The sequence below is a fragment of the Stegostoma tigrinum genome, chromosome 4 (genome assembly GCF_030684315.1).
Source record: "Stegostoma tigrinum isolate sSteTig4 chromosome 4, sSteTig4.hap1, whole genome shotgun sequence".
NCBI lineage: Eukaryota > Metazoa > Chordata > Chondrichthyes > Orectolobiformes > Stegostomatidae > Stegostoma > Stegostoma tigrinum.
The window spans coordinates 10885172-10909919 of record NC_081357.1 but is presented as its reverse complement, the minus strand read 5'-3'; the positions used below and the strand labels follow the sequence as shown (position 1 = coordinate 10909919).

The following is a 24748-nucleotide window of genomic DNA, read 5'->3' as shown; positions in this document are numbered from 1 at the left end:
AAGCAAACAACAAATGAAAGTGAAAGAGAGGCAAAGAGAAAAGTTAAGTAAAATGGAGGGAAAGTTGAGAGCTGGTGAGAGTAAGGGGGGAAAATCGATATTTGGAAGTATTTTTGAACTTGAGAAAAATGTTGGAAGAGGCAGAAACAGGTAAAGTGATGACTGAACAGTGACTGGTCACATTATACAATTTGCACTGACTCAAATGCAGTGTAACACTACAAAGTTAGTAATCTTGGACTAATGTAAGGATAACTCAAGCTGTTCTTTACACTTATTGGCAGTGAATAGGCTCTCTACAGCTCTTCATGAAAGTTTATTTTTGAAGAGCTGCTTAATGCTGTCTTGTTCCATTTATGTTACATTAGGAATGTAATGCTTTTATACATTTGAATATATTGGGATCAGCAATGGAACGTGTTGGATACAATCAGAATTTTCTACTTTTCCCCCTCACTACAACAATGTGGCACTCATTTTTCAAATTTTTTTTCTGTCCTGAACCGTCTTAAAACATAGTAAAGGCTAGAAATTGACACCTGAAATTTCCCCTCAGAATCTCACTCGCCACGCCCAGCTCTTCTGCATAATCCAAAATTCGCAGTTTGAAAGTCTGTCCTTTAACCCAGTTTTCTGTTGCATGATAACAGCCACTCCTATCACACTGAGCTCTTGACGAGTGCTTCTGACTTCCTCTGCTGAACCATATTCTCCAAGTCCATGCTCATGTCTGAAATAGGAAACGGAAAGTGCATTTTAAACAGCCAGGTGTTTCAGCTGACATTCACTCAATATTTTATCATAAGCTATTGCAAAGCATTGTCTGAAAGAACTGCAATGTAATATTTAAACTCCTAAATTTGCACTGAGTGTGCTTACCAGCTTTTGAAAGATATTAGTAATTGACATATTTCAACTTCAGGCATTCAGCACTAGTGTCAGCAATGCCAATGATTTTTAGAAATTTTTATTTTATTTTTATCTGAGCAGCCTGTTTCTGACTCAAGAATTCCCCATACTTGTCATAGTGATATTTTTATATTTCCATGTCAGACAGTTACATAATGCAGCTTGAACTATTTGTGCTTGTTTAGATCCTTTTGAGGTAACCAAGAGCATAAACCATAACTCACTGTAACTGAGCCAAGGTTCCAAATGTGAAAGACCAAATATAACCTAATACAGTTATGTTCTCATTCTAATTTTGCTTTTTAATGTGAAATAATGTTGATATTGAGCTCCAAGCATATGAACAATGTTGTGAGCCAGCTGAATTAAGGTCACATGCAGAAGTGATTTTTGAAAAAAAGCCTCCCCTTTATTAATGCCGCCTTGATTTTCCAGCCTCTTTCCAACATTAAACTATTCCCTTAAGTTTATCAGCACATGTTCCTACGGAGGTTTGTAGTTTATTTTGACTTGTGTCTCTGGGTTGCATTTTCACTTTCTAGCATCAAGCGTATGAGTTTCAGTTTGGAGCTGCCTATGGATGGATGATGTGCGTCTTCACTGTTGTCATGACCTACAGCATCACATGTCCCATTATAGTCCCATTTGGTGAGTATTGACTTGGTCACGTGTTAAATAGGGTTGATGTATCCAAGATGCGCAGCCCCATCTGTAATAAATGCTGAATTAGCCAAGATATAACAGCCCCATCTCTTCAGTGGGTTATTACCCAGATGTGAAATCACTACCTCTTAGAGTGGATTATTTCAGCTTTAGTGCTTGGTGGATGGATCATTTCCAATGCAGTGCCTCTTTTTTTTGTCCCGTCCCTATTTTAGGGGTTGATTTTATCAGAGATGCTTTTCGATAGCTGAGTTGTCAGAAAATATGAAAAATGTTGTTCAAATTTAAAGCTGCTATCTATTTCTGATACTTGTTATTTCATAGCTATGTATCTGGGTGCTCTTTCCCTTGTGTTAGAGTAATCCTGGTGAGCATTTTCAGCTAAATAAAGTATTTATTTTCAAATAGAGCAACAGTGACCTCTTTCGGAAATTTAAAATCTTACTGCAGTAAGCAGTTTATGTATGACACAACATAATGGCCTGTACTGTTTTTTTCTATGGTATTTGTTTTACATCATGTGGAACAATAAATTAAATTACTTTTAGTTATTAGTTTACACCTAATCAAAACATCCTTTGAAGTGACAAATGTGCCATAATAAATGTATTGTTTACAGTGCATTGATGCTCTTTTTATTTAAATGAGGGCAAATGTTATCCTTGTATAATTGATTTTTTTTGTGATATGGTTAACATAGAGCTCCCATGAAGGCTTAGTGCAATACCTATCTGATACTGAGTCATAAAGATGAGGAAGATGCCAGATGCTACTTCTGTTGAAGCAGGCCTCAGCCCAGGTTACTCTTGGGATTGGCAGCTTGTCTCAACTCCTGGATTAGAGTACACATAGCTGGGCAGTTTTCCCTAAGCTTTTCAGTGAACCCCTTTCCATGAAATGAGCAGGCATGGAGAGGATCTTGTCAAACACAAGGCATCAGTCTTGGACAAGTGTCAGCAAGGGAGTTGTTGCTGATATTTGAAGTGACCACTTTTGGAAAGATATTGCAATGCTGCCACCTTCCTGGCAGGCGATGAGGAAAAAATGTTTGAGATTGGAATAAAAATTTTGTATTGGTTGGCTGACTAAACATCACCGTCTTACTGAAATTAAAATCCTCATTCCAAGAATATTGAAATTACTTTCCCTTAATGGGTAAAGACACTGCCTTTTCTAATAACGGTGGATGAAAATTAACCAGTATGATGACAAACAGAAGAGCCAGAGGGTATTCTGAATTCTAATCTAAAATTAGGAACTACTTTGAATATTATAAATTTTTCATTGTTTTAAATTCTGATTAAATTTAATTTAAACAGTTGGATTCTACAGCCTAAACCACGATGGAAGATTACTGCACAATATTTGGACTGCCCAGCCTTTCAATACCAGGGCCCAATTATTTGTACCAATGAGAAGTGAAGTGTAAGAGCCCCACACATGTGACCTGATGCACAGAAGATTGGTAAAATAACCAACAGCACTATGCTTGGCACTGTTGTAGATTAAAAAGCCAGATTCCTACCAAATTCCTGGAAGTGCAGGGTCAGATTAGAACAAATCCGCATGGAGTTAGTATGGGGAGGTCGTGCCTGACAAACCTGTTAGAATTCTTTGAAGAGGTAACAAGTCTGTTAGACCAGGGAAACCCAGTAGATGTTATCTATCTAGACTTGCAAAAGGCCTTTGATACGGTGCCTCACGGGAGGCTGCTGAGCAAGGTGAGGGCCTATGGCGTTCGAGGTGAGCTACTGGCTTGGATTGAGGATTGGCTGTCTGACAGAAGGCAGAGAGTTGGGATAAAAGGCTCTTTTTCGGAATGGCAACCGGTGACGAGTGGTGTCCTGCAGGTTTCAGTGGGGCCGCAGCTGTTCACCTTCTACATTAATGACTTGGATGAAGGGACTGGGGGCATTCTGGCAAATTTTGCCGATGATAGGTGAACAGGCAGGTAGTAGTGAGGAGGTGGGGAAGCTGCAGCAAGATTTTAGACAGTTTAGGAGAGTGTTCCAGGAAATGGCTGATGAAATTCAGTGTGAGTAAATGTGAGGTTTTGCACTTTGGAAAAAAGAATACAGGCATGGACTATTTTCTAAATCGTGAGAAAATTCGCAAACCAGAAGTACAAAGGGATCTGGGAGTGTTGGTCCAGGATTCTCAAAGTTAACTTGCAGGTAGAGTCTGTGATTAAGAAAGCAAATGTAATGTTGTCATTTATCTCGAGGGTTGGAATACAAAAGCACTAATGTGCTTCTGAGGCTTTATAAGGTTCTAGTTAGGCCCCATTTAGAATACTGTTTCCAATTTTGGGCTCCGCATCTCAGGCAGGACATACTGGCCCTGGAGCGTGTTCAGCAGAGATTCACTCGAATGATCCCTAGAATGGTAGGTTTAACAATGAAATGCTAATGATCCTGGGATTGTACTCATTAGAGTTTAGAAGGTTGAGGGGGAGATCTATTAGAAACTTACAAGATAACGTATGGCTTAGAAAGGGTGGATGCTGGGAAGTTGTTTCCGTTAGGTGGGGAGACTAGGACCCGTGGGCTCAGCCTTAAAATTAGAGGGGGTAAATTTGAAATGGAAATGAGGAGACATTTCTTCAGCCAGAGTGTGATGGGCTTGTGGGATTCATTGCCACGGACTTTAAATGCCTTCAAGGCAGAGATCGATTAAATTCTTGATCTCACAAGGAATCGAGCTACGGGGAGAGTGCAGGGAAGTGGAGTTGAAATGCCCATCAGCCATGATTTAAATGGCAGAGTGGACTCGATGGGCCGAATGAACTTACTTCCACTCCCATGTCTTATGGTCTAACTTTAACTGTTTAAACAAACCTATGGAAATGTTTAGCCTTAATTTAAGGTGTGTATAGATAACTATTACAGACTTGTCTGTCAGTTGGCAAGTAACAAGCTTACATTTTCAATGTTTCAATTTTGATCTAGTTGCAGAAGCTTATTCCTAAAACGTACTGCGTCTCTCTCTGTTTCTCACACTTCTAGCCAATGTTGAACCTCTATTGTCCGGCCCTATACAACTATCACATTAGAGAATAAACTGTCAGCATAATTTTTAATGATGTATAAGCTATAGGCGCAGGAGTTGGTCCGCCAGCTCCTTGTCTTTTTCGCAATTCTATCCAGCCAAAATTGATCTATGCCTCAACAAGTCACCATAGTCCTTGGACCAAAGGGCTGCTCTCCCACTGGACAGACAATTGGTTGTGAGTTAAACCTGAGGCTCACCATGCCTCTGGCAATGGGTAAGGTTGACAAGGTGGGACTTTCATGGTGATATCAACAGATATGGGAATTAAACCCTCGACAACATGTTAGTTCCATTTCCTTGTCTCCTGTATGGAACTATATATATAAGAAGGCTGAGTAACCACAAGCTTGGATGGTTAACTGGCTTAGTCCCACACTGAAAGGAACACTTTAGACTATAAAACATAGGAGCAGAAGTAGGCCATTCAGCCCATCTAGACTGCTCTGTCACTTGATCATGGCTGAGCGGATCATTCTCACTCGACTTTCCTGCCTTATTCCCATAGCCCTTGATTGCCTCGCTGATTTCAAAAGTATATCTGATAGAGTCTTGAATATACATAATGACCTAGCCAAAACAGCCCTCTAACAGTGAAGGATTCCACCAATACGTTACCCTCAGAACAAAATCCTCTTCATTAAATGGGAGACACTCATTTTTATGCCACCTGTTCTGCAGGCCCTGTCTCGTACAATTTTACATCTTTGGTAGCTCTCCAGTGCTTCACCAACATGGCAAACCTTTTGAAACTCGTGTCAAAAATTACTTTTTATTCTTCTTTATTCAAGTCTGGGAAAACTATTTTTAGGAACAAATTTTTAGGAAGAAGAAATTCTGCATTATTTTTGTCAAGCGCAGTTGCACATTGTTCCAGCTGAATTCAGCTGGTGGTTTTCTCACCCAGGTATTGATATATGGGTTCAAGGTGTACATCCTCTCGGCTAACAGTAGTTGGCAGATCAAACCTCAGATCTTCCATTTATATCATGGATTCCATTCAAGATGCTTGACTGTGGCCTTTACTCCCCTCTCCCCATAGCAATGGTCTATTTCTTCTTGGAATTCTCTTACATGTGATGATAAGGAAGATATTCTCCCCAGTTTTTAATTGGCATGCTCTGTTTGTACCGTATGACACCTGACTTGTATTTTGTAGATGATGGCAGGCTTTGGGGAGTCTGGAGATTAATTACTTGCTGCACGATTTCTAGCCTCTGACCTGCCCTTGTAACCATGTAGCTAGTCCAGTTCCGTTTCTGGTCAGTGACAACTGTTACTACTCTTCAAAAAAACCATCTTTATTATAAAGAGCTTGGGCTATGCAGAAGTCATGAAAGATACTAAATACTGTTTTTTTTCCTCTGCTTTGATTCTGCACTGAGGAATTCTTCTCCTTGCCTCACCATTGCCTTCAGCTATCATGGTCCTACACCCCATATCACTGTTGCGAGCAGCAACTTGCTTCTCTAACATCATGTTGTATCTCTTAAACCCTGCCGCCAAAAGGCTCCTCAAAACCCAACCCAAAAAAATCTCAAAGCACGTTGTTTGGTTGTTTACTGTCTGCATATTTTTGCTTTATTTCTTTAGAACTTTTCTAAACAAAATTCTGTTATTAGGTTTGATGTACATGCTTTTGAAGCATTTGGTGGATCGCTATAACCTGTACTATGCCTACCTGCCTGCCAAACTGGATAAGAAGATCCACTCGGGAGCAGTGAATCAGGTGGTGGCAGCTCCAATCCTTTGTCTGTTATGTCTGCTTTTCTTCTCTACTGTAAGAACAGGTAAGATGTGACAATCTTGTATGTTTCTGTCCTGTTTTTCCATTTTCTGTTGTGTATCTGTTTCATCCAACGTTGTTCTTTCTTTGTCCTGTAAACCTCTGGTTTTCAACCTTGCCTCCAAGTCACAAGACGGTGCATTGAAATTTTAACAGTAGACTTGTCAAGGACTGCTGCATTGTCAGAGGTGTCAGTTTTCAGATGAAACATCAAGTTGAGGCCCCATCTGCCCTTTTCAGGTGTACTTGCACGACCTTATTTGAAAATCCATGCCTCACCTACCCCAAGTTAACTGAGCCTGCAGTGCTCTATTGGTCTTTCAGCCACCTACAGACTCTCCCTTGAAAGTGAAAGTCACCCTCATCTGCGAGGGACCACCGATTGATTCGAAAGTCCAATATATATCCCTCAGCTACCATACGTACAGATAGACAGAAGTTGGAATACTCCAAATCTGTGTTTAAAACAAATAATATGCTGCAAGTACTCAGCAGGTCTGGTAGTATCAAAGGAGAGGGGAACAAAGTTAGCATTTTGGGTCAGTGACCCTTCATCAGAATTCTCTTAATGTCCCTCCACCACTTCAGAGATCTGGAGTAATAAACCAAGAACAGTGATTCAAAATCCATCATGGCATGTTGAGAGTTTTGGTTTTTTTTCATAATCTGGAAATGATTTTAATAAAATTTACATGAATCCTTCAGGCTGTCATTGAAGACTGAATTGGTTCATTGTTGTCTTTTTGAAGAATGAAACTTGCACTCCTTTTAGTTTTTTATTGTCACATGTATCGAAATACAGTGAAAAGCTTTGTTTACAAGCAGTATGGGCAAATCACAGCAAGCAAAGGATGTACAGATCAAAAAGACTTAGAGGCATACGGGTTATATTATTTGAGGCTAGAATCCATTCAGCAATCTGATCAAAGCTGGAAAGAAGCTATTCCTGAACCTGCTTATGCATGTGTTCAGGCTTCTCTATCTTCTGCCTGATGGAAGTGGTTGTATGGACAGTTTACTAGGGCGTGGTGGATTTTTGATGCTGGCCGCCTTCCCACAGCAGCAAGCTACGTAAGTAGAGTCCATGGATGGAAGCTTGGTTTCCGTGATGGCCTGGGATGTGCACACCACCTTCTGTAGTTTATGGTCCTGGGCAGAGCAGTTGCCGTACCAGGTCATTATGCACCTGGACAATATGCTTTCAAAGGTGCATCTGTAGAAGTTAGTGAGAGACCTGATGGACGTGCCAAATTTCCTGAGCTGCCTGAGGAAGAAGAGACTTTGTTGTGCCACTCTGACTGTCCCATTTATGTGAGATGTCCGGGACAGGTCATCAGTTATCGTCACTCCAAGAACTTCGTGCTCTTAACATCTGTTTGGTTGATGTAGATGGGAGCATGTTCTACTCCTTTCTGAAGTAAATGTTTTTTTTTAATTTTGCCAGCATTGAGGTTTGTATGTTTTTGCTTTCATTGCACCATGTCACCAAGCCCCACCAAAACCCTTCTGTATTTTGGCTCGTCCTGGTTAGATATCCGTCCCACAATGGTGGTGTCGTCAGCAAACTTGTAGATGGTGTTCGTTCAGAATTTAGTAACACAGTGATAGGTGTACAGGGAGTACAATAGGGGGCTGAGGATGCATCCATGGTGGGGGGGCATCAGTGTTGAGGATTATAGTGGAGGAGGTGCAGTTACCCATCCTCAGCTTTCTGACTAATAGGCTGCAGTGAAGATCTGGTTGCTGAAGGTGGACCTGTAGTCAACGAGCAGGAGTCTGACACGTCGTTTGTACAGATAGTGCAGGGCGAGGAATATGGCATCCTCTGCACCCCTTATGTTGGCAGGCAAACTGTAAGGGATCGAGGCAGGTTGGGCGACTGGAGTTGAGGTGGGCTATGACCAACCTCTTGAAGCACTTCATGATTATTGAAGTCAGCTATTGTCACTTAAGGACACTGCATGCCTTTCCTTGGGTAAGGGGATACCTGGTGGCCGCCTTGAAGCAGGTGGGGGCTTTGGCTTATAGGAAGGAAAGGTTGAAGATGTCTGTATACCTCCACACAGGATCAGAGTGTTCGCTGGGCCTTCGCTTTCCTAGGATTGACTCCCAGGAAGATCATTCTGACTTCTGTTCCCTCTGTCACCACTTCAGGTGTGTCTGAGGCTGTCGGGGCAGGTGTTGCTATGATGGTGGTATTCTGCTCAAACCGAGTATAGAAAGCATTGAGCATGTGAGGGAGGGATGTGTCATTGTCCACTATCTTACACTTTCATTTTGTATCCCATAATGTCATTTGGGCCTCACCATAGATAGCAGTGTCTATTTGGTAGCTTTGGGCCTCTAACTTTATCTGGTACAGGCTCTTGGCCTCCCAGATGGCTTTGCGGAGGCCATATCTGGATTTTCTGTATTGGTCCGGGTCAACCGACTTGAATGCTGCATGTCTGGTCTTCAGGAGGGAAAGGATTTCCTGGTTCGTCCAAGGTGTTTGGTTGGGGAACACTTGGATTGACTACTTTGGTACACAGTGCTCCACACATTTGCTAATGAAGCCTTCATGTGATCAACATGAGGAACATAACTGTACAGCACAAGTCACATCCCTGACTCATGCATATAATGTTGTGCACCCTCATTGGCTGCATATCACTGCATTGATAGTACTGATCAATAAATGCTGAACAAAGTCACTCACCATGAATATAATGTAATTCATTATAGCGAAGGCTCCAAACCCCCACGTTACACACAGACTACAACATACTTGGTCATATCCTAAATCACCCCTTACACTACACATCCATCAATCCTCTGCCTGGCTTCCAGTTCAGCACTCATCTGATTATTTTGTTCTGACTCTTCCATAGTTCTAGCCCGTTCCATATTCCAGGTTTGCAGTGTTCTCAGATTTCTGTATTCCATTTGGGAATCTTAAATATTCATTGCTGTACTGTTGCAGCCGTGCCCTCCACAACTTAACAGTTGAGCTCAAATTCTCTTCGTAAACCTCCCTGACTATATCCCAGACCCCACCCCCTCAAAACCTGGCCAAGCTTTTATTTGAGATAATAGGAACTGCAGATGCTGGAGAATCCAAGATAACAAGGTGTGGAGCTGGATGAACACAGCAGGCCAAGCAGCATCTCAGGAGCACGAAAGCTGACGTTTCGGGCCTAGACTCTTCATCAGAAATGCATTTCTGATGAAGGGCCTAGGCCCGAAACGTCAGCTTTCCTGCTCCTGAGATGCTTGGCCTGCTGTGTTCATCCTGCTCTCTACACCTTGTTATTACCAGCTTTTATTTGTTCTAGTATCTATTCATATAGCTTCGTAACTTCTGTCTGAGACTACTCCCATGAAGTGCCTTGGATATTTTACTAAGTTTAACGCCCTATTTAAATGAAAGTTACTTGAGGTTCGAGATTCATTTACTCGTTAATCAGTCTTCAAAGTAAAACTTTTTTTTTGTATGCAGGGTTCTTAGCTGCCACGTCCATGTTTACATTTGTTGTGCTGGTGGTCACTATCGTTATCTGCCTGTCTCATGTTTGTTTTGGCCACTTCAAATACCTCAGTGCTCATAACTATAAGGTAAGCCACTTTTTTTGGTATCTGAACATGCTGTATGTTTGTGGAGAGCCTTTGTGGCAGGATATATGGCTGTGATGTCACTGTTGATTTGGTTTGTCTCTTTAAGACCACTGCATAAGCACTCACCGATTTTTTAAAAAATGGACTCATCCTAGGGATTTGAATAATGAATGAATTTTGGTATTGTCACTGTTCATTTGGCCTTCATAAGTTTGGATGCAAATGTGTATTTGCTGTTGGTGAATGAAGTGTAGAAGTAGTCTCACATCAAGCTCAGGATTCACAGTTCATTGAAGGCACAGCAGAATAATACATGGTGCATTACATGTGTAGTCTACTTGTTATTGTAAGATGGAATTTTTCAAGTTCCTGAGCATGCAAAGTACGGCTTGATGGTTATTGCAGAAAATAGCTCAATGTGTAGAATGTGATATTTTAAGCATGGATAGAAGATTTGTTGGCCAACCAGAGACAAACAGTAGGAAAAAATGGCTAAGTAAAATCCAAAAGAACTGTGATGCTATAAATCAGAAACTGTTGTAAAAGGTCAGCAGGTCTGGCAGCATCTCTGAAGGGAAATCAGTTAATGTTTCGAGTCTGGTGGCCCTTTTGAATAGTGGAACAGGCTCAAAGGGCTAAATGGCCTATCCTTGTTCCGTGTTGTTTTCCTTCTGCCAAAAGGACAATTTCTCATTGGGGTAAAATTCGATGTGTTGTTACAGCCTTCCACTATTTCACCCCTGTGACCATGTATCGTGTCTGAACTTGATAAGTACAGCTGCCAGTGCAATCTATTTGATCACCAAAGGTATCCTTGTGAAACTTCTGGTATTTCAAAGAACGAAGAAACCTACAGCACAGGAACAGGCCCTTCGGCCCTCCAAGCCTGCGCCGGTCGAGATCCTCTGTCTAACCTGTCATCTATTTTCTAACGGTCTGTGTCCATTTGCTCCCTGCCCATCCATGTACCTGTCCAAATATATCTTAAAAGACGCTAACGTGTCAGTGTCTACCACCTCCGCTGGCAACGCGTTCCAGGCACCCACCACCCTCTGTGTAAAGAACTTTCCTCGCATATCTCCCTTAAACTTTCCTCCTCTTTCTTTGAACTCATGACCCCTAGTAATTGAGTCCCCCACTCTGGCGGGGGGGGGGGGGGGGGGGGGGGGGGCGAAAAAGCTTTTTGCTATCCACCCTGTCTATACCCCTCATGATTTTGTAGACCTCAATCAGGTCCACCCTCAATCTCCTTCTTTCTAATGAAAATAATCCTAACCTACTCAACCTCTCTTCATAACTAGCACCCTCCATACCAGGCAACATCCTGGTGAACCTCCTCTGCACCCTCTCCAAAGCATCCACATCCTTTTTGGTAACATGGCGACCAGAACTGCACACAGTACTCCCAATGTGGCCGAACCAAAGTCCTATACAACTGCAACGTGACCTGCCAACTCTTGTACTCAATACCCTGCCCAATGAAGGAAAGCATGCCATATGCCTTCTTGACCACCCTATTGACCTGCGTTGTCACCTTCAGGGAACAATGGACCTGAACACCCAGATCTCTCTGTTCATCAATTTTCCCTCGGACTTTTCCATTTACTGTATAATTCGCCCTTGAATTTGATCTTCCAAAAATGCATTGTCCAGATTGAACTCTATCATTTCCTTACACCCAGCAGAGATCATTTAAGCAGTGATCAGGAACAGGCATACATCTTTATGTATAGTTATCCTTTAGTTGTACTTCCTTTTGCTTACCTCATGCCCTGGAGCATAGTGATTAATTGTGAAGGCCTGATTAGGATCAGTTAATACCATCAGTTTTAATGGAGGAGAAACTGTCTCTTAGTTCTGAGCTCGGTAAGATTATTCTTGGCAATTTTCAGGGTTAATTGTAGAGCCAGTACCAGGATTCAGTAACACTATGTAAGTTATAAAAGAGGAGGAATTAAGTTTTCTGGTTTCATTATTAGTAAGATGATCCTTGCCAGGATTACTTTTCCATATGTAGGTAATATAACTGTTGAAAATGTTGATTTTCAGCAACCCTCCACTCCAGCCGATGCTATAAGTACAGAGGACGAATCCTGTTACAGGACGCTGGTAATTTTCACCACGTGGTTTTTGGGAATTAACTTTGACTAATTTTTACCAATGATACTTGATGATCATGGCAATCCATAATAATCAAATTGAAAACCTTGATAACTCGATCTGCATGCTGGGATCTTTTTCCTTTTCATTTCATTTCATGCTTTTTGAGGTGAAGGATGTCAACTCGGGCAAAAATTTGCTCTGTCATTTATCAGCGTTTGATCTAAACGAGTTTAGATGTGGTGTGCTATGTACAGCATTCAGTCACTGATAATATAACTTACAAATGCTAAGCCTATTTCTAAATTTACTGCTTTGACATCATTGAGTATTAAGTCCCAGAGATTTGGGGAAAAACTCTTTTAGCAACTAACACATTGTCAGGAGCGCGCAGAGTTGGAATTTGTGCCTAAATGTTTAATGTGCTCAGTTGCACATGACAAAAAAAAATTGAAGTACTCTTAACGCCATGAACAGTCACCAGCATCGTGCCTTCATTCCATAAGAGTGCTTCCTATTGTAAAGGTGTGACTTTCCTTTTTCACACTAGCCATTCTGAGCAAGACTATAGCCCACAGAATTTTGCTTTAAGGAAAGGGGATTCCGGGTGACAGAGCCAAGTTAGTTTGAAACAAAGTTTAAGGTCAACTGTGATATCACTACAGGTAAATAGACTTGAGGTTGAATGTTTTTTGGATCTGACACACAGGAAAGTGATAATTGCAGGCCTGTCACAACAGCCCAGAATAGCATTGTTTTCCTGAGGAATTCCTGTACACTCAGCCTAAACATCACTGATGACCTGACTGTTCTAGGATCGGGAGTAGAGTGGTGTTTCCTCTGTGCCATCTGCGTTGGCAACGCGTTCCAGGCACCCACTATGCTCTGCGTAAAGAACATTCCACGCATATCTCTCTTAAACATTTCCCCCCTCGCCTTGAAATCGTGATCCCTAGTAATTAAGTCCCCCACACTCCTCGGGGCAGGGGGAAGCTTCTTGCTATCCACCCTGTCTATACCTTTCATGATTTTGTAGACCTCAAACAGGTGCCCCCTCACCTCCATCTTTCTAATGTAAATAATCCTAACCTACTCAACCTCTCTTCATAACTAGCACCCTCCATACCAGGCAACGTCCTGGTGAACCACCTCTGCACCTCCTCCAATGCATCCACATCCTTTTTGGTAATGTGGCGACCAGAACTGTACGCAGTATTCCAAACATGGTCGAACCAAAGTCTTATACAACTGCAACATGATCTGTCAACTCTTGTACTCAATACCCCGTCCGATGAATGAAAGCATGTCATATGCTGCCTTGACCACTATAAACCTGCATTCCCACTTTCAGGGTACAATGGACCTGAACACCCAGTGCACTCCATGACTCAGTTTTCCCCAGGGATTTTCCATTTACCACATAGTTTGTTCTTGAATTGGATCTTCCAAAATGCATCATCTCATATTTGCCTGGATTGAACTCCATCTGCCATTTCTCCGCCCAACTCTCCAATCTGTCTATATTCTGCTGCATTCTCCAACAGTCCCTTTCACTATCTGCTCTTCCACCAATCTTAGTGTCATCTGCAAACTTGCGAATCAGACCATCTATACCTTCCTCCACAAACAGTGGTCCCAACACAGATCCCTGTGGAACACCGCTGGTCAGAGTTCTCCATTTTGAGAAACTCCTTCCACTACAACTGTCTCCTGTTGCCCAGCTAATTCTCTATACATCTGGCTAGTACACCCTGGATGCTATGCAACTTCACTTTCTCCATCAGCCTACCATGGGGAACCTGATCAAATGCCTTACTGAAGTCCATGTATATGACATCTGCAGCCCATAGAACATAAAAGGCCCTTCAGCCCACAATGTTGTGCCAACCATTGATCCTCATGTATGCACCCTCAAATTTCTGTGACCATATGCATGTCCAGCAGTCTCTTAAATGACCCCAATGGCCTTGCTTCCACAACTGCTGGTGGCAACGCATTCCATGCTCTCTCAGCTCTGTGTAAAGTACCCGCCTCTGACATCTCCTCTATACTTTCCTCTAACCAGCTTAAAACTATGACCCCTCGTGTTAGCCATTTCTGTCCTGGGAAATAGTCTCTGGCTATCAACTCTATCTATGCCTCATTATCTTGTATACCTCAATTAGGTCCCCTCTCCTCCTCCTTTTCTCCAATGAAAAAAGTCCGAGCTCAGTCAACCTCTCTTCATAAAATAAGCCCTCCAGTCCAGGCAGCATCCTGGTAAACCTCCTCTGAACCCTCTCCAAAGCATCCACATCTTTCCTGTAATAGGGCGACCAGAATTGGACGCAGTATTCCAAGTGCGATCTAACCAAAGTTTTATAGAGCTGCAACAATATCCCATGACTCTTAAACTCAACCCCCCTGTTAATGAAAACCAAAACACCATGTGCTTTCTTAACAACCCTGTCCACTTGGGTGATCATTTTAGGGGATCTTTGTATCTGCACACCAAGATCCCTCTGTTCCTCCACACTGCCAAGAATTCTATCCTTAATCCTGTACTCAGCTTTCAAATTCGACCTTCCAAAATGCATCACCTCGCATTTATCCAGGTTGAACTCCAGCTGCCACCTCTCAGCCCTTCTCTGCATCCGGTCAATGTCCCGCTGCAGCCTACAACAGCCCTCTATACTGTCAACGACACCTCCGACCTTTGTGTCATCTGCAAACTTGCTGACCCATCCTTCAATCCCCTCATCCAAGTCATTAATAAAAATTACAAACAGTAGAGGCCCAAGGACAGAGCCCTGTGGAACACCACTCACCACTGACTTCCAGGCAGAATATTTTCCTTCTACTACCACTCGCTGTCTTCTGTTGGCCAGCCAATTCTGTACCCAGACAGCTAAGTTCCCCTGTATCCCATTCCTCCTGACTTTCTGAATGAGCCTACCATGGGGAACCTTATCAAATGCCTTACTGAAGTCCATATACACCACATCCACAGCTCGACCCTCATCAACTTTTCTAGTCACATTCTCAAAGAATTCGATAAGGTTTGTGAGGCATGACCTGCCCCGCCCCCCTCAAAGCCGTGTTGACTGCATTTGATCAAGCCATGCTCTTCCAGATGGTCATAAATCCTATCCCTCAGAATCCTTTCTAACACCTTGCAGACGACAGACGTGAGACTTACCGGTCTATAATTGCCGGGGATTTCCCTATTTCCTTTCTTGAAGAGAAGAATTACATTTGCCTCTCTCCAGTCCTCAGGTACGACTCCAGTGGAGAGCGAGGATGCAAAGATCCTCGCAAGTGGCGAAGCAATTGCATTTCTCGCTTCCCAAAGCAGCCGAGGACAAATCTGGTCCGGGCCTGGCGACTTGTCAATCTTAATATTTGACAAAATTTTCAGCACATCAGCTTCCTCTATCTCTATCCATTCCAGCATGCACACCTGCTCTTCGAAGGTTTCATTCACTACAAAGGTTGTTTCTTTCGTAAAGACAGAAGCAAAAAACTCATTTAGGGCTTCCCCTACCTCCTCAGACTCCACACACAAGTTCCCTAAGCTACCCCTGATCGGCCCCACTCTTTCTTTGACCATTCTCTTATTCCTCACATAAGTGTAAAATGCCTTTATGTTTTCCCTGATTCGTTCTGCCAAGCCTTTCTCGTGCCCCCTCCTGGCTCTCCTCAGACCATTTTTGAGCTCCTTCCTTGCCTGCGTCTGCGTGTAATCCTCTCTAGCTGAACTTGACCCTAGCTTCCTCCCACCTTATGTAAGCTACCTTCTTCCTTTTCACAAGAAGCTCCACCGCTCTCATCATCCAAGGTTCCTTTATCTTACCCCTTCTTGCCTGTCTCAGAGGGGCATATTTACTCATCACTCGCAACAACTGTTCCTTAAATAGTTCCCACATGTCTATAGTGCCCTTACCATGGAACAATTGCTCCCAGTCCATGCTTCCTAACTCCTGTCTAATCGCGTCATAGTTTCCTCTTCCCCAATTAAATATCCTCCCATTTTGCCAATCCTCTCCTTCTCCATAGCTATGTAGAACGTGAGGCAGTTATGGTCACTATCACCAAAATGCTCTCCCACCACAAGATCTGATACCTGCCCCGGCTCGTTTCCGAGCACCAAGTCTAGAATGGCCTCTCCCCTCATCGGCCTGTCAATGTACTGAGTTAGGAAACCCTCCTGAACACACCTTACAAAAACAGCTCCATTCAAATCTTCTGCTCGAAGGAGGTTCTAATCAATATTGGGATAGTTAGTCACCCATTACAACAACCCTACTACGTCCACACTTTTCCAAAATGTGTCGACCTATGCTTTCTTCAATCTCCCTGCTGCTATTGGGGGGCCTGTAGTAAACCCCTAACGAGGTGACTACTCCCTTGCTGTTCCTAATTTCCACCCATACTGACTCAGTCGGCAGATCTTCCTCGACAATGGAAGCTTCTGTAGCTGTGATACCCTCTCTGATTAGTAGTGCTACACCCCCTCCTCTTTTTTTCCCCCCTCCCTATTCTTTTTAAATGTTCTAAACCCTGGAACATCCAGCAACCATTCCTGCCCATGAGAAACCCATGTCTCTGTTATGGCCACAACATCATAGCACCAGGTACTGATCCATGCTCTAAGTTCATCACTTTTATTCCTGATACTCCTTGCGTTAAAGCAAACACACTTTAACCGATCCCTTGGTTCCTTCCCAGGAAAATCCTTCCCACTAGCTGGTCTACCTCTTGCTACTGCCTCACCTGCATCAACTCTCACCTCCGGTATACAGCTCAGGTTCCCACCCCTGTGCCATACTAGTTTAAACCCTCTCGAACTACTCGAGCAAACCTTCCACCCAGGACATTGGTCCCCTTCCAGTTCAGATGCAACCCGTCCTTCTTGTACAGGTCCCACCTTCCCCAAAAGGCATCCCAATTATCTACATATCTGAAGCCCTCCCTCCTACACCAGCTGCATAGCCACGTGTTAAGCTGCGCCCGCTCCCTGTTCCTCACCTCGCTATCTCTATCAACTTTGTCACTTTCTCAAAGAATTCTATCAAATTGGTGAGATATGACCTTCCCTGCACAAAAGCATGCTGCCTATCACCAATAATCCCATTTTCTTCCAAATGTAAATAGATCCTATCCCTCAGTATCTTCTCCAGCAGTTTCCTGCACTACTTCATCAGGCTCACCAGTGTATAATTACCTGGATTATCCTTGCTACCCTTTAAACAAGGGGACGACTCCCATACCTATGAGGTGAACTTGCATACCCATGAGGACTGCCTCATTCGTGATCTTGGGTTCATGTGGTGCTAAATGTGGACCCCCCCCCCCGCCCACAAAGCACATGATCGTTCTCCCACTTCTCCCCCCCCTCCACCCCGACACATGCACTCCTTCCTCCCCCAACACGCACGTGAGGATGCGTACACAGACTATACCCAAGATGTTCGTGTAGTTGCAGATGCATTCTGTTTTGCTTAAAAAAAACTTGACCCCAGTTTAAAACAGATTCTGAGCAACACTTCACGCTTAAAATGCATTGTCTGACCTGAGATGTCATCTCTTGTGTATGCTGATAAGACCTTTAATTATCTCGGGACAATGACTTGAAATGAATCTGGATTTTGCATTCTAATGAGTACTGTCCATCCTAACTGAATAAAGATCCAACGAGGCAGTCAGTTTTAGGGTTGTTACTTTATTGCTTATAAATTCTGTGTCTTACGCTCACACTACAGTGGGGAAAGAGCTGAGCCTTGAAAGCTTGTTTTTTTTTGACTATAACCTGGTGTCCTGTGATTTTTGACCTTATTGGTATCGTCATAGCAACACTCAGCTCAACAGTCACCAGGACGCAGCAGTTCCCTTTTTCAGTAGCCCTCCTATTTCTCAAAACAGCGCAGTGGTTACAATGTATATTGTTTTGAGGATGGACTAAAGTACCTTACCAAGAGTACTTAGCATCTTGTAATCTTGGGGTTTTTTTTTATCACCACTGGGTCAGAAACTTTGAATTCCCCCTCATGTTGTTTTGGAAGTGCCATTATCATCTGGGCATCCACTTCAGTAGGAGTGCCCAGCACCACCACCATGAACTCAGGGCAGGTACTCAATAGGGAATGTTGAACCATTAAAGCTGTCTGATGCTGAAAAAATATTAATGTTTAATGGAAGAAATGGCAGATTTGTCCCCTGTTTCCACTTTCAGTGATGAAAGCAGGAAACACGCTGCTGGTACGTGGTAAGTTGGAAATAAGCCAGCAAATAAAGAAGATTTTAAAAGAAATGTGAAAATGAAAATGTCATGGGGTTGAGATGATTGAGTCTCCAGGATCAGATGGTTCCCAAGGCGTAAAGAGAATACATTGGAAGATTTAAGACTAATACATCTGCAGTTTTCCACAAATTTCCTATAACTAGATTTTGTGCCTTGGAATTGAAAGGTTCCAAGTGTCTTTCCTTACTTATGATGGAGAAGGGGTGTGCAGAAATAAGTCAATACTCAGCATAATTGAAATTTAATGGGAGTTGTTGGACTAAATTAGTTGAGTGTGTAGAGGAGACCATAATATTAATGTTATCTGTATGGGCTTCCAGAAGAAACAAAATTCCACAAGGGGTTATTGGAACGTTTTTTTAAATAGCGAGTTTTGAGAAGATTTGTAGCTCAGGTTGAGGTTCTGGATGCGGGTTTGCTTGCTGAGCTGGAAGATTCGTTTTTAGACGTTTCGTCACAAATTCTAGGTAACATCAGTGATCCTCCGAAGTGCTGGTGTTATGTCCCGCTTTCTATTTATCTGGTTAGGTTTCCTTGGGTTGGTGATGTCATTTCCTGCATTGGTGATGTCATTTCCTGTTCTCTTTCTCAGGGGATGGTAGATTGATTTGGAGCCAATGTGTTTGTTGATGGAGTTCCGGTTGGAATGCCATGCTTCTAGGAATTCTCATGCATGTCTCTGTTTGGCTTGTCCTAGGATGGATGTGTTGTCCCAATCAAAGTGGTCTCCTTCCTTATCTGTATGTAAGGATACGAGTGATAGTGGCTCATGTCGTTTTGTGGCTAGTTGATGTTCATGTGTCCTAGTGGCTAGCTTTCTGCCAGTTTGTCCAATATAGTGTTTGTCACAGTTCTTGCAAGGTATTTTGTAGATGACGTTCGTTTTGCTTGTTGTCTGTATAGGGTCTTTTAAGTTCATTAGCTGCTGTTTTAGTGTGTTGGTGGGTTTGTGGGCTACCCTGATGCCAAGAGGTCCGAGTAGTCTGGCAGTCATTTCGGAAATGTCTTTGATGTAGGGGAGAGTGGTTATGGTTTCTGAGCCTGTTTTGTCTGTTTGCTTGGGTTTATTACCAGATAAATAGAAAGCGGGACATAACGCCAGCACTTCGGAGGCTCACTGATGTTACCTAGAATGGTGATGAAACGTCTGAAAACGAACATTCCAGCTCAGCGAGCAAACTCACATCCAGTTTTTTAAAATATTTAATCACAGATGGGGCTATCAGAGGTTAGTCCAGCATTTACTGTCTTGAACTACTGAAATACATGTGAAGTAGTTCATGCTTAGCATGTTTTTAAGGAGGTAAGAGCAGTAATACAATTCCAAATCAGGATGGTGTGTGGCAAATGGCAGCATTCATCTGGTGGTAGAACTTGAGAGCTGTAATCTAAGGAGGCTTGGTGAGTTACTGCAGTTCATCTTTTAGAAGGTACACACTGTAGCTACTGTGCATCATTGATAGAGGCAGTGCATGGGATGCCACTCAAATGGCTGCTTTGTTCTGGTTGATGTCGAGCTTCTTGAGTGTTGGAGTTGTACTCATTCTGGCAAGCTACATTCCCCTTTACGTTTCTTTCTGCTGCAATGACCTCCAAGATCCCTGTGCAGCTGTGACTTCTGAAAAACAAGCAGCTGTATGGCTTAGGAAGAATGTTGCTAGCAAGTAAAGACTCTTGCATCACATTCCTGACTTGCAGTTTGCAGATAGTAGACAGGCTTTGGGGTGTCAAGAGGTGAATTATTGCAGAATTCCCAACGTTTTCTTGCTCTTTTAAGTTCCGTTTCTAGTCGGTGGTGACCCTCAAGTTGTTCTTGGTGAGGTATTCAGCAATGGCAAGCTATTGAACAGCAAGGAGCAATGGTTGGAGCCCCTCCTGTTGAAATGCTTACTACCTGATACTTGTGTCGCACAAATGTTACTTGGCACCCATCAGCCCAAGTGTGGATGTTGTCTTGGTCTTGCTGCTTCTCATCAGGGACTGTTCGGGTTGGTTCAGTTATCATTTGGAGGATCAAAGAATATTCATGAAAATATTCAGCAGTGAGATACGAGCAAACCTGTTTCCACTGTGTAGTGTTTAATTGACACAGCGACCTTTGTTGAGAGATTTCTGGGTTTGGGGTTCATATGTAAATATGCTATAATGTTCATCTCATTTTCAGATTGATCGTAGTGAAGTGGATGGTGCTGTTGAAACAAATGGACAAGGGGAAGGCACTTCATCCCCACCAAAAGTTACAGTAAGTTACCCTTTAACTGTACATCAGTAGCCCTGGCTTATCAATGAAAGGCTGAGTATTTCATGTTCTGGTTCTTAGTTTTTGGCATTTTCATTGTCTAAGTTAATTGGATATATCCGTGGTTAGGAGGAGATTACGATTTCATACTCCACGTCAAGGCTTGAGCATATACTGTCGGGCACTCCAATGCTTTGTGAGCTACTAAACATTTTTGAGTTGTTTTTGTTTCACAAGCAGGCTAATTGTCACTGACCGTAGAACCGTATCGTATTCTCTTACACGCGTTTGATGTTATAGCTAGTTAACTTCTGTTCCTACAATGATTTAGAAGTTCCAACAAATGTTTTGAGATTTTCCTTTAAAGGAGCAGAATTAGGTTGTGATTTTTATTTTCTTTTTGCAGAAGTGTTGTTCCTGTGTTTGCAAGTCAGAATTTAAGTTTCATAATTTACAACACCAAATCAGGTCAATCACAAATCAACTCCATCTTGGCTCCTTTCTTTCTCAAAAAAAGGAAGCACGCTGCCACATGCTTTTCTTTTTTGACCAAATCTCATCTGTATCAACAATTTATTCAAATTTACCATAAGTCTCTTGAATTGTTACAAAGCATTCAAGCTCAAAATCATCACAAAACCTATTTGTCTGCCCCCCCCACCCCCCCCCCCCCCCCCCCAACTCTGTTGCTCAGTTATTTTAAACTAAAGCCATGTCACCGCTTCTGATTGTCTGTCTGTTTTTCTCTCTGTTTCAAATGATAGTTGGATTTCCATTGACTCCTGGGATTGTTGAGTATTGCAAGGATTCTGAATCGTTAATCTAAGTTACAGCAAGAGATGCACAGGGTGGGGGCAGTACATTGCTAGTTTAACAGATTAATCCACGTCAATTGTGTCTTCCTTTAAAAATGCTTTGCATTCTCTCTTCCCGCTTCCACTAAGTCCCTAATTACTGATGTGAGGAGGCGAAGTACAGCACAGGACGATCAGTATGTTAATGTTTGTTTCTTGCATCTTCTATAGAAACCTATGCTTCACCGCAATTGTTGAGGCAGGGATTAGAGCATTTTCTAAAAAGATAAATGAAGCACTTGAACAATTATGCAGGGGAATGTGTTTCGACTAAATACAAATAATTAGAGCAACTGATATGAGCACCATGAGTAGAATAGCTGCTTCTATAATGGGGTAGAATTTACAGTAAAAATGGGGCTGACAATGCACATTGCATTTTGTATTGGACAGCAACCTGGTGATAGATATGTGAAGTTAAAGAAATCCCCCTCAAACTACTATCCAAAATGTGGTGTTCCTTCAGTCAGATTGCATAAACAGTGTTCTGTTATGTTCTTCTCCATTTTAATTCCTTTGAAAAGTGTGAAGTTCCTAACCTCCTCAGCTGGAGGTTAAAATGCCACAGAAAATTAGGACTTAACTATTTCCATCCACGTAGCCTCTTTAAGTCATCTTTACTATCAGGCAGTGCCTCTGTTGCTGAAAATCTGAGGGAGAAATGGAATCTCATTCCTTCAATTTTTAGTTGAAGATTTTTTTTCATGTTACCTTTTCTTTGTCTCCTTTTGCTCCCAGTCCAAATTTTTTGCACTTCTGTTTCATTTTCTGAATCTGATTTAACATTGAAATTGTCCAACTCGCACTTCCTGGTTCAGACTTCACTAATGATGGACGACTGTTCAATCTGTCAGTCATTCGCCCCTTATCCGTACGTCATGTAGAGGGTGCCAGACCATTTCCCATTCCTTACATCAACATAAAAGCAAAGTTTTGCAGATGTTAAAAATCTGAAATCAATTTTAAAAATGCTGGTAATATCCTTCAGCTGTTAATATTTTTCTCCATAGTTATTCCCAGAACTGAAGTTCAGCATGTCCAAAACTGTTCCTTTTTATTCTGTTTCCAACAGCCTACCGCGAAAAGAAACCTGAGTATTCCTTTGTCAGATGCAGCAAATTCTGCCTTTAGTGAATTTTCCAAGAAACCTGAAATTGCACATGACCATGAATGTGGAATGTCACTTGTACAGTAGTGTACAACTAGGCTGCTTCTATGTTCTTTAACAAACTACTTAATAAAACGATGCAATACTAACCTGTGCTCATTTCCATATACAGAGGTATATTGCCCAGGTACTGCAGGACCCTCAATCAGAACCCACGGGAGATGACAATGAGCCAGCAGCACAGAAGAACTCCAGGGAGGTGAACAATGAAGGAGACTTCCAGTCCTGTGAAGACAGTCTTATTGAAAATGAAGTTCATCATTAGAGGAAATTGACAGTTTTTAAAACATATTATTCAGACTGCACAGTTTAGGACCTGGGAACTATGGCAGCACTAGGTTGTTGAAACTCCAGACTGTAATTACTAGCCCCTGGTACCGTGTATACCAGTACAGTGCAATTTGCTAAATCTTTCTTGTCTTTGCCTGAATTGGAGGAACACAGCAGAAGTGGAATATGATGTGGTGTGCGGGAGTTTAGAAAAAATAGCTACGCGTTTTTACCTGCCCGACTATAAACGTTCAACCAACATATATATTGATATTAGTGGTAGGAAATTTGACTGCATCGCTAATGTCATTCCCAGGAAAGCCTTCTGCTCATCTGCCACCAAAAGTAGGGAACAGGCAAGTCAGCCTGATTATGTCAACACGTACCCGAACAGGAGGGGGGAGGGAGGGATGGATGGGTGGATGGATGGATGAGAGGGGAAAGAAGGAATGATGTATGATATACTTTACTGTATGAGACGAAAGAGCATCAGTGTTACAGAATCCTGGTGAAATTAATCCTTTTCCAATTCAAATCATGTAAGCATCAAAGGATGGTAAAATTGATCCAGCATGTTGGAATATTTATAAGTATACAATTTAATTTAAGAGTTTATAGAGGGATTAGCAGCATTGATCTATCAGACCAGTTTAAATGTGTCCTTGGTGCCAGGTATCATCTCTGTGATCTCAGTTTTGTAGGAGGAGGTGATCTGTAGAAATCTTGCATTTTCAGTGTTGAGATGTATGTTTTCTGTGGCACCGCTCCGGACATTTCTTATTTATTTTTTAAAGTGCACATGCACACAACTGTAGTTGAAATATTTATTTAAAAGAATGTAAAGTTTTCTGCAGGAAGTAAGTCCTGGCTGTTGGGTCTGTGCTTGCTATGTAATTCAAACATTTGCTAATAGGGCTGTTAAAATGAGCAATGTGGTACTGTTGATGATCCCATGCTGAAATTGCAGATGATCTGATGTTTTTGTACTTTTCTTTCCCCTTGAAGTTTTCAGGTGTGCTATGTAGGGGATGGGTCACGTTCATTGAGTTCATTTCCTGCTAAAGAGCCTGGTGTTTAGGACAGGGGTAGAAGTTGAACTTCTAGTTGCAGTCAAAGCATTTAAAATTATTTCAAAACTGTGTTTCAGATTTACTGAAGATCGTACAGCATTTCTAATTGACTATTTAGTAGATGTTTTTAAATCTCCAATTTTGGATGCAGTATAGTCAACAGCTGATCCATTTCAGAAAATCTCAGAAACAAGGTTGCAGGGACCGAACAGAAAGTTGTCCATAAAGGACCAGAACTGAAGCTCAAGTCTTTTCAATTCTCCTCTATTTCTGCACTATGTTGCATGAGAAAGTTGTTTGACAGCACCTTTCAGATGTTGAGAAACAAACTCTGGATAAAGGTGCCTGACGTACTTAAATTTGTTGAAATAGAACCAGCGTTACCTATTGACTATAACCACTGCAAGCTCAGGTGGAACCATAGCTTGTCCTGGCAAGGATGTCCTCAATCAAGGATGGCAGGGAGCCACTTGCAAATCAGCTTTTTATTGGCTATGATAAAGTTGCAATTAAAGAACAATCGTGATTTAAATAAATTATTCCTATTCCTCTTCCTCCTCCCACTCCTTGTGGTGTCTGAAATGATTACAGACCCAAATACAAGAGTATTTTAACTCCTACCCAGCAGCCTGTAAGCTGAATCATCCATCTGACGTGATATTTGGCTGAATTCTCAGCTTGCAAACATTACTACAGACTCCATCCAATCTTGAACAGGTTACAGAAAGGTAAAAATTGATATTTAGTCTATCTGGATGGATAATGAT

General features: G+C 42.2%; 1 protein-coding gene across 5 annotated transcripts in view; it reads left to right on the top strand.

Moving 5' to 3' along the window:
• The window catches only part of LOC125452287 (CSC1-like protein 2), a 215780-nt gene extending 192008 nt beyond the window's left edge, over window positions 1–23772 (top strand). For 4 of the 5 annotated variants that reach the window (XM_048530516.2, XM_048530518.2, XM_048530515.2 and 1 more), the window contains 6 exons: window positions 1452–1557; window positions 6243–6410; window positions 9885–10000; window positions 12050–12109; window positions 20545–20622; window positions 22754–23772. In XM_048530516.2, coding sequence (XP_048386473.1) covers window positions 1452–1557; window positions 6243–6410; window positions 9885–10000; window positions 12050–12109; window positions 20545–20622; window positions 22754–22906 — 681 coding nt within the window. In that variant the 3' untranslated portion in view covers window positions 22907–23772. The remainder of the gene's footprint in view (window positions 1–1451; window positions 1558–6242; window positions 6411–9884; window positions 10001–12049; window positions 12110–20544; window positions 20623–22753) is intronic. The other variant, XM_048530519.2, reaches the window with a different exon arrangement.
• Window positions 23773–24748: the final 976 nt, after the last annotated feature.